At 45.4% G+C, this 10753-nt stretch overlaps 1 protein-coding gene across 1 annotated transcript in view; it reads left to right on the forward strand.

Annotated features, from left to right (window-relative positions):
- The window catches only part of CCDC187 (coiled-coil domain containing 187), a 71392-nt gene that overhangs the window by 36873 nt on the left and 23766 nt on the right, over positions 1–10753 (forward strand). Inside the window, exons 15-20 of the mRNA XM_084649699.1 lie at positions 5723–5817; positions 6811–6921; positions 8334–8452; positions 9464–9594; positions 10206–10351; positions 10490–10677. Of these exons, the coding sequence (XP_084505825.1) occupies positions 5723–5817; positions 6811–6921; positions 8334–8452; positions 9464–9594; positions 10206–10351; positions 10490–10677 (790 nt within the window). The remainder of the gene's footprint in view (positions 1–5722; positions 5818–6810; positions 6922–8333; positions 8453–9463; positions 9595–10205; positions 10352–10489; positions 10678–10753) is intronic.

The following is a 10753-nucleotide window of genomic DNA, read 5'->3' on the forward strand; positions in this document are numbered from 1 at the left end:
AGTTGAATCGGGCCTACCAATGGAATTTTGGCCAACCTCTTGTGCTAGAGGATTAAAAAATAAGCACAAAATACATCAGAGGACAGCGAGAGTAGGCAAAGTGATTCCAGAGGTTAGCAAGCAGATAGTATGAAGACAAGCCAAAAATGTGGAAGTGCTCAGTTCACAGGCAGATTTATTTATATAGGGAAACAGACCCAAAACACAAAGGCTACAATTCAACAAGATACACAAAACTGCCAATAGTCCCATCCATTTTCGTGTGCTCAACATACATAACTTTAAGCATGCACTTAATCACACGGGACTACTCACATGTCTAACAACCTTGCTGAGTCAGGCCTTAGAATTTAACCGCCTGGTTCACTTCTTAGGGTGTTCAATTTTTGCAGCTCTCTCAGCTTAGATCATGAAGGCAAGCCAGTCAACTTCACTTAGCTACCATCTGTTCCTAATCATGCTCCTTCCCAAGAACTCCTGCAGGAGAGCAGCATTGAAATGTTTGGGCTGTAAACACTGCAGAGGAGGTTCTCCCCTCCCTATCACAAACTGTGTCCACTGGAGTTTGATTTCCTTGACTCATGGAAACATTTATCATCAGGCTGAAATTGTGAAAAGCTTGGTTCAAATTTGACCTGATTTTTCCCTTCCTCCTATAAGGTGATCATGGCACAGGTGATTGGACATTCAGTTGCGAGATAACCTCTGAAAGGGATTTATAGAGTCCAAGGTCAGGAGGGACCATTGGGATCATCTAGTCTGTCCTCCTGTATAACACAGGCCACAGAACGTCCCCAAAATCATTCCTAGGGCAGATCTTGTAGCAAAAACATCCAGTCTTGATTTTAAAATAGTCAGTGAATTGTCAGAGAATCCACCACGATCGTTGGTAAATTGTTCCAATGGTTAATTACTCACTGTTAAAAATGTACAACATATTTCTGGTCTGAATTTGTGTAGCTTCTAGTTCCAGCTGTTGGATTTCTTTGCTAGACCAAAGAGCCCATTATCAAATATCTGTATTTATCGATTGCAGTCAAGTTACCCCTTAACCTTCTCTTTGCTAAACTAAATAGATTGAGATCCTTGAGTCTATCACTATAAGGCACATTTTCTAATCCTTTAAACATTCTCGTGGCTCTTCTCTGAACCCTCTCCAATTTATTAACACCCTTCTTGAACTGTGGACACCAGAACTGGACACAATATGCCAGCTGTGGTTGCACCAGTGCAAATGTACGTGTGATCTTGGGCTGCTGAACCGCCCTGCAGGCTCTCTTATACGGAAAAAGAAAGCTCTTCCATAAGAATTACTCCAATTTTATCATAAAGGAAAAAAATACAGCGTGATAGTTAGTCGTCTCCAAGTTGCACTTACACACCTTCCAAGTTGCAAGTGCGTATCTTGGTAATAATTGGTTCGGACTGATTGCTGACGCTGGCAGAAAAAAGGGAAGCTGTCCTTGAATAAAGCAGCAGTAAGTGCCTCTGTCTAACTTCAAGTGATTAGAAAAATGAGACTTTGAGCCCAGCTTCTTAAATGATATCGAGTAGGAATTCTACAGGGTTTACTTAGATTATGCAGGTGTAGTGGTAAGTGATTTAATAAATAGCCTGAATGTACGCACACTCCGGTATGTTTTTTTAAATGCTATTGGAATAGAATGGAGGCTGTGAAGTTTAGCCAGATGAGGGCATTTTTGAAGGCAGGTTGCAAAGAGTGCATCAAGTTATAGCAAGATGGATAACACGAGGGTGCTGGATGAGTGGGGTTTGTTTAAATGAGGTCCAACTTTATCTAGCTTGCTTTCATGCTGGGCATACGTAGGCATTAGGTGCACTTGCATCATCTGCATAAGCAAGTTCCCTCTACAGGTTCCATAGAACTGCATCTGACCTGCTCCGTACGCATCTGCATGGCACATACCACTGTGCACACCGTGAATGAGGTTCTGCACTAAGTCACCAACAAGCTTCTTCGCACACACTCTCCCAGGGAACGTCCCTGAAACTATTTAAAGTCAGGAGAGAGACAGTCAAGATGGACACTAGCACATACTTTAGCGAAACAATATAGCTTCCAGTGAGTAATAATGTGACTTCACATTAACCTTATGTTCAAGAGAAATAAAACAAGATGGAAGCGATGCAGCAAATCATTTATTCACTGTGGCCGAAGTAGCATTTTGATGCCTCTAACCTATACAGCAGTAACACTTTCAAATTTGGAGGATAAGCTAAGGCTACCTCACGGTCATAATTATATCCTGGAGAATCCCTTCTGGATTCCCGGCCACAGCTTTGGAATGGCCCAGGCGTTAGAGTGCCTTTAACCAACCAAATAAGCAGAATTAGTGTTTAGAACCTTAGTCTCTACATCTGTATATACAACTATATAAGGAGACACCCTGAAATCGCTGTTGAACGTGATGAGGAATCCAAGTAGAAGCTAAGGTACTGCTCATCTGTCTTTTCCCTGCTACTCTCTTCAATACATGCAAGATCTTGCTATGAATCAACAGTTCTTTTCCCTGCAATGTCACTAAACACGTGAGATTCCACTGCTTTTTGGCTAAAGTACCTTGGAACATTTCACCAGCCCAGTATTGCCCGTCCAAGTATGCAAAAGTCATGAGTCAGGTCCCCAAAATCATGAGATCGTCTTAAAAAAAAAAGATTTAAAAAAAAAAGTGATGGATTCTTTTTATTTACCTCCTGGTTTCTGTGCCTGTAGGACACATTTGCTTTACCTTTTCAAGCTTTTCTCCAGAACCAGGAGAGCTAGAAACATCCTTTTTTAAAAAAAAAATGGAAGCGGAGAGTCTCATGCACCCTTTTCTTGAATCTAGGAGCTGGGTCTTTTTTAAAAAGCACCAACTATCATAAGACTTGTGCTAAAATCATGAGAGCTGGCGATGCCGCACGACGTCGGTGAAACTGACAGCAGAGCTCTTCATCACCTCCGGAAGTGGCAACAGCGTTCCCGTAGGAAGCCTGAATAAATTTGGGGCACTGACGTTTGATTTCCCTCACCTCTGTGTACACATGCCATGATGCTTTTCAGGTCAAGAAACCCACACGCTTTCTGCGGCGTTGATAGAATCCCCTATAAAAAAGAGGGGCGTTGGCATTTTAAAAAAAAACCCTGCATATGTAAAGCTAGTATTGGGCTTTGGGAACCTTTGGACCCAACATACAGCAGCCTGATCTATCCCCCTCAATGCAAACATCCCTGAAATTCTGGGGGGGAAATGCAGCTCTGAAATCAGGCCCATTTCTACTTATGATACACACGACCATCCATTTATGATACTCATTTCTGATAGTGACGCAGCTCAGAGTAAATATGTAACCTGTCTGAGCGGGCTTCACAAACTCATCTGAGAAGCTTTATACAGCCAAGAACCTATAATTAGTAAACATTACATCACCTATAGAGCAACAGCCAGGAGAGCTGTAATAAGGAAGTAGCGTGGAGATGGGAGTGCCTAGAGTAAGAACAAGCAACAGCATCAATATGCCACGGTTATGAGATTGTTCCTCCCTGACAAAGGGAAAGAATCACAACAGCAGTGCAGTGCTGAGAGAAGTGGACATGGAGGAACAGGTGCAGCGCAGCTAGAAGTCTGAAACGGGTGGATCAAGGTTTGAAAGCTTTTGTTCTATTTTATGTGTGCGCATTCTGTAGGTGCAGCCCCGAGAGAGGGAGGAAAAGGTGGGATTACACCCCCTCCCCATTTGTACCCTCCAGATTCCAGGCTGCTCCAGGGGCTGAAATAGCCCCAGGTAAGTTAGAGCAGCCCCCAGCTGCTCTAACTTATGGCAGTCAGCCCTCATCCAGTCCACCCCCTTTGAAGTTCCACCCCTTTTCTCTGCCCCTCATGTTGCAAGGGTTTATGCTAAAAGATTATCCAATAGCACAGAAGGGAGCAAAATCACTTTGAGCTCCTTAGGCTAGAGACATTTGTTTTTTGTGGATGCAGCACTGTTTCAGCCCTGGCTGAGCCCTCTCCCCTTTTGTGGTTGGTCACCAGCCTTTGGATCCTGCCTGCTCCCAAGCTCACTAGATCTGGGCAGCATCCAAACATGGTCTTTAATTCTGGTCTCTGAGGCACACTCCTGGGGTGCACCCCTTCTTTGGGATGTGGGACCCTACAGTCCAGCTGCACTAAGCCTCAAGATCAGCACTGGACCCCATCCAGTCTCTCCAGTAGCTTATGCATGCTCCCTTAGAGCCACAAACACTCACATTATTCTTAGACGGTACAGGAGAGATACAGAGCTACACAAAACCAGCAAAGCCCTGTATGCTCTCCCTGAGTCTATGCTGACCCATTCCCTGAGTCCCTAGGCCCAGTCTGTGTGTAAGGCAAGTAGGCCCCTCTTCCCCTTGCAGTCCTTCCGGTTCCTGGTGATATTTGGCTCGTGAGAGTCAGGGTGGTGGTGGGGGGGGGGGGTGTCTGATGCAGATGCTCTTAATTTAAGTTTCAGTCCCCCCTGTCAGGCAACTCACTGGACAGCTTCAAAAGCCCTAGTCAGGTGGCTAAAGTCCCAGGGCCCAGGAGACAAACTGGAGAACCAGGTTCCTTTAGCCTGGCCCCGCTGTTCTCATAAAGGAGAGTCGTTCAAAGGTGATGCCCCTTGGATGCGTCTCTCCTTCAGGGTTGGACACGTAGGCCCCCTAACACAAGAGGGCAAGCCAACATGAGGGTTACAGAGCGCAGGTGTGATCAAGGTCGCCCCCAAAATAGAGACAGAGCTGGGTTTTCACAGAATCAGACTGGGGGTGCAGAGTAAACGCCAAACTATCACAAGCACCTGGGAGGCATTAGTGCTCTAATAAAGGCCAGAAATCCAACCAGGAAGGCCCCTGAAAGGAGATCCAAGGAGGTGTCAGTGGGGTGAAGCAGCTAGGGGTCATGTACACACTCTGCCTTCCTCCTGAGTAGCCACCACCTGTCCCTATGGCTAAGTAACGCACATCATCGGTCAGAATGTGTCATTTGGAGGGCATGGCCAGCCTTAAAGCATTGCAGAGATTGGGGGTAGCCACCCCACGATCCTCATGAAAAGTAGCCTTCAAAATGCTGCTAGATTACATATCACATAACACTGACCAAGACCCCGATCCAGCCATCCATCCCTGTTCAGCACAGCAGTGACAAGCAAGTGTTTCAATCCCATCGACATTGGTAGGACTTAAGCAGGTGCTTCAGAGTAGGGTCTGAAGTCAATGATGATTTTTATGCAGATTTAGTGATGTGGTTTTGGCTGAATGGAGCTATTGTACCAGCAGCTGCAGATGCCTTAGGACATCCTGCTCCAGATCTCACAGCTTGTGGAGCTGGGACAGGCTGGTGGCTAGTGCATAGCACAGAATAGGCAGAGCAGTAACCCTTTCCTCTTGGTGTGGATCCCTGGGACAGCAGTGGGGTTTGGTGGGTTCCTTGCTGGCTCTCTGCACCTTGCCATGGGCTGCTGTGTGGTTGTGATCCTGGATGTGCAGTTGTTGAAGGAGTACACCTGAAAGTGCAGGTCTCAATACAGCTCTCTCAATACAGCTCTCTCTGGCTAGTGCCCCATTGGCTATTTCTGTTCAAGCACTGGATGCTTTCTCTAATGCATTCCTTATTGAAGGAGTACAGGTGGTTCCTATTCATTCTTCAGAATTAGTTCATGGCTAAAAATTCAGATGCGGTCTCTATTTTTCCATCTTTCATAGGCAGAGACCCCAGATGCATAGATCCGGAGCGGAGATACAGGGATCACCTTGAAAACATACAGCAAACATCTCTGAGGCTGGCTCACAAACTGAAGGTACAGTGTGTACCCTAATCAAAATTAAACGTGGACTCAGTTCTCCCTGGAAAGAGATGCTGGATATTCCTGTACATGCCTTAAAGCAGGTTACCGTCAGATGGCATTGTTAGTTCTACGATCACTCTGTTGTCACCTCAGGTCAACTCCCAATGACACCTACACCCAATTCCCCACTGGCAGACCCAATTCTAGCACCAACAGGCAAGACTGGATTGCCCTGGGAGACAGTGTCCTCAGCTGCAAGTGGCAGTACCCCAACCTGCTACAGCCGACGTCAATGGGAGTGTTGGTAGTGACTTCAAAAGAGCAGGACCACACCTGTAGACAATCACTCCATCTCTGTATTTTCCTCTGCCTGCAAAGTTGCACTTTGGCCCCAGCTGCTGCTGTGTGGGAGGTGAGGGTCACTAGCAGGTCTGAAACACCAAAAGGGCAGAATGAAGCCATGGCGTGAAGGCCACAGTGGTGGTGGGGATCGGTGGACATCATGGGTACTTTTTCTGTTACCCAGAATTTGTACCGATGGTGAAAGAGTCCTTGATGCTATTTCTCCAGAATTAATTAGACTTCAACCATAGGAGACATGTTCTGCCGGGGCAACCATACCGAAGCCAATAGGGTTACATGGCTGCTCATGAGAGTGGAGCTTGGCGTTGTGTGTTGAATTTGGCAAGTTACTTCCCACAGTTTTAAAAACGGTTATTACGCACAATCATTTGAAGAAAAACCCACAACACATGTTTGGACCTTGAAACTGAACTCCGCTTCCTTATATGAATTATTCATCCTTTCATCCCCCCAGCCACATTTATTATCACAGGGTTTCTAGTAGAAGCTCAGCTACATGCATCAGTTTGCCTGCAGTAGCAAGAGTGCAAGGACAAGTTTTTCAGCTCTCGGCATTGTTAAGGTCCTTTTAAGGAGCTCACAGTGAGGTTTTAAATTCATGGTAATGAGCTAAGAAGTCCCACAATTTTCTCCCAAATCCAGGCCGATCAGCTCCAACAGGAAGGGCGGCTGGCTATCCTGGGTGCGAAAGCAAAGCTAGAAGCTCAAGAGAACCAGAGAGCTTTGGATGAGTTGCTCAAGCATCAGTTAGCGGTAAATCTGTGTGGCCCCAGCAGCAGGAAAATGGCACCATTCCAGACTCGGCACTATCATCTTTGGAGTCATTGAGACCTGGGGCCAGCCCTTACCTGCCTCTCTCACCTGAATGAACAAAGAATGCAGACTGTGGGTATATTTCCCAAAGTACTAGAGCCCAGATCCTCAGAGGTACTTTGGGAAATACCTTTGGTGATCTGGGCTCATGTCTTTTAGGTGCCTGAATCCCATAGACAGTTGGTGGGACTCAGGCGTCTTGGAAATTTTTACCCCAGGCATCTTTCTGTAGGACCTTTCACTGTAGTGTCTGAGCACTTTTCTCCTGAAGGGTTGTAAACTGTTCTTTCATGCTTCTATTTAGCACCCCATAGGCCTCCTGTCTGACCAGAACCAAGGAGTCTCCTATTAAAAAAAGAAAAGGAATATATGGGGAGGTTGGTGCACAGCTTGTTTTTCTGTCTTTAGGTCCCCAGGTCCTTAATTCAGGCAAAATCCCACTGGCGTCAATGGGCATTTGCCAGAGTAAGGGATCCCAGGATTTGGTCCCATGTTCATGAATACAATGCCTTGGACTCAGACCCGATGTGCAGACCTAGGGCATTGCCGCATTATTAAGAATGCCATACTTTGTATGATGCTTTGACCACTACTTCTGTCCTTTTCTACTAGCGGCACTGGTAAAAGATAAACATCTCATTGGCTTTTTAAAAAAAAACACCAGGAGGTAACCACAGTATTATGGGACATGCTCATTGTCAACAGAGCAGCTTCTGTGTGAACTATCATGGGACATCTCCATATGCCTACATAATCACTTCACTGCTAGCCTCTAACTCGGTGGTTCACAACCTTTCCAGATGACTGTACCCCTTTCAGGATTCTGATTTGTCTTGCATACCCCGAAGTTTCACCTCACTTAAAAATGACTTGCTTACAAAATCAGACATAAAAATACAAAAGTGTCACAGCACACTGTTCCTGACATATTGCTGACTTTCTCATTTGTGTCATAATTATAAAAGAAATCAACTGGAATATAAATATTGTACTTATATTTCCGTATATTGTATATAGAGCAGTATAAACAAGTCACTGTCTGTATGAAATTTTAGTTTGTACTGACTTCGCTAGTGCATTTTATGTAGCCTGTTGTAAAACGAGGCAAATCTCTAGATAAGTTCATGTACCCCCTGAAAGACCTCTGAATATCCCCAGGGGTACACATACTCCCCTGGTTGAGAACCACTGATCTAACTCATTAGTCAATACAACCCTTTAGGGGTCATTGGAATATGAAAAGCACGGTATAAACCCAGATTCTAGCCCATGAGAATTACAGAAAGGGCTGAAAGGTGACACCTTTTGTAAAGATCACTCATTGTCATTGGGGATTCATTCGGTTTTTACAGGGGCTGAATGGCTCCCAAGCCAGCTGTACTGTGAAGGCAAGACTTAAGCATGCTAAGACAGACCAGAGAGAATACCAATTTGAAGGTGATCCTGAAAGAGATGACACAGCTGAGGACAGGTACAGTCAGCAACATACAATGGGATGCTTGACTGCTTTACTCTATGGTTTGTTCAAGTTCAATGACTCAGGGCTTTGGAGTGTTTGAACTCTACATCGGCGAACTGTGCATCAGTAACATGTTTCTGCTGTGGATGTTCTTCAGTTTAACAAAGGGAATAGCTCACATGGCAGCTGCCCTCTACATGGGATTAGTGTCCTAACCCTTTTGATGTTTCAGTTCTCCATTATAAACTATACGTCCTCCGATTGCAAGTTTTCTCTGGCCTGATTTTTGCCCAGATCCTGAAGGGAAACATCTCTGCCATGGGCAGTGAGTATCATAGGCTAGGGGAGGCTGAGCCTCCCCAAACAGCCCAGCATGACCCTGCCCGGCGCTCCAGGGTTGGGGGCCACTCTGCCCGCCCAGGGCTCTGGGCCCAGAGGCAGCCACTGGCCATGGTGGGGTGCTCTGGGCTCTGGCAGTAGAGGTGGGGGGCTGAAGAAGCCTCGGGCAGAAGGGGAGGGGCCAGGAGCTAGCCCCCCACAACGGCCGGGCCGGTTCACCTACCACCCATGATCTTTGCTGTATTTTCTGTGGCAGGAAAAATTGCGTTTAACTATAGCTCAAAGATCTCATTTATTATTTTGGTGAACAGGAACATCCTTTCCTCAATTCCTTTGATTTACAGTCAGGTATCTTGGATAAACCATATATGGCTACCTGCTGAAGAGAAGGAGTATCCATTTTGACCAGCATTGTCAAGGAGCATTTTTCTAAGTGCACATTTTAATACTCATTTAAAGTACTTGAGAACTGGTTCCAAGCTCACACTGAGCTAAGTACCAGAAAAGAAGTTTTCATATATATAGATGATCCACTATAGAATAAATATTACTAACACGCTGTTATGAAAGGTACTTGAGATCAACTGAGGAAGAGTGCTCTCTAAGAGCTAGGTATTATTATTGTTCCTGGCAGCTAATACACCAAAATATCATGTAAGAATGTGTTTCTCCCCCCCGCGGTAGCTTTAGAGCACAGTCTCCAAAACAATCTGCACTGAAAACTGAAATCAACTGCAATGTGATGGATGCCATAAAAGCCACAGAGAGAAAATCCACTGGGGAAATGAACCTGGATTCCTCAACCCAGCAACAAGGTGACCATCCAGTTAGGTGATTTAGTGGCATTTGGGGGCAAATCTACAGATGCCCTACAGTGGCACCAGAAGTGGAGCAGTATTTTGGGGTTGGGCAGGGATTTCATCAAATTTCTTACTGCACCTTTGAAAATTTTGCCCCAAATGATTTAACTCACCATATATATGAATAGTCAGAACAGTATCTTTATATCCTCTAATCACTCTACAGACATTAACCCTCAGAACACCCTGGGAGTTAAGTCAGCTGGTGTCATTAACCTTATTTATAGAACAGCAGGGAAATCAGAGAAAAAAAGATTAAGTGACTTTCCTAAGGTCACAGGAGGAGTCAATGTCAAAGCAGTGATTACAACACATGAATGTGTGGCAGGCTTCTGACCCCGTGCTCAGATTGTCTAGTATTCTGGAATGGAAGCTAACTAGCCTAGAATGCAGTATGAACGGATCTGTTTGGAAGCATATTAGAAAGCTAAATTGTTTAGCTATAATCTATATTTTTTACAACCACGCTATAAAGTTTCGAAATGGGATACATCGCTTTTCTCCCCTCCCTCCCCAATATGAAGAAATATTTTACTTACAGTGACTTTAATGTTCTCTTTCTTTAGGATCCCTGTTTGCAAAGCATGGTGACTCTTTGCACATACATCAATCCTTGAATCCTTTGCCTCCTTCAGTAAATCAGCCCAACAACAAGACACTCACAGCAGATGATTCAGGAGACAGCAGTGTACACATGGATTCCACAAGCGAGGTACTTGGGCTCCAGAGTTCCTCTCCTGCTAGTCGTTGCACATGGTGTCACCCATGTGGCTTTTAATTGCAATGCCACACTTGTGGGACATCCAACAGCTTCCCCCTAATAAATCCAGCCCTCTGCTTCTGCCTTCAGTGGAGTGAAATCAGTCAGTTCTATGGAGGGTCCAGCACCTTTTGCCGTTTTAGTTTGACAATGGCCGAGCAGTACTTGAGGGAAGAAGAACTACGAGCCCGGCACCAGACTGCCCTCCTTCGACTCAGAGAAAAAGCCCTTCAGGAGAAAACTAAGGCAGAGCTGGCCTGGCTGGAGCATCAGAAACGGTGAGCCCATTTTGCATACCCTTTCCTTATTTCAGTACATGGTAAACACACTGTCTGACTGCAACAGACCAGTCAG

The sequence above is a fragment of the Lepidochelys olivacea genome (assembly GCF_965140295.1).
Source record: "Lepidochelys olivacea isolate rLepOli2 genome assembly, chromosome: 16".
NCBI lineage: Eukaryota > Metazoa > Chordata > Testudines > Cheloniidae > Lepidochelys > Lepidochelys olivacea.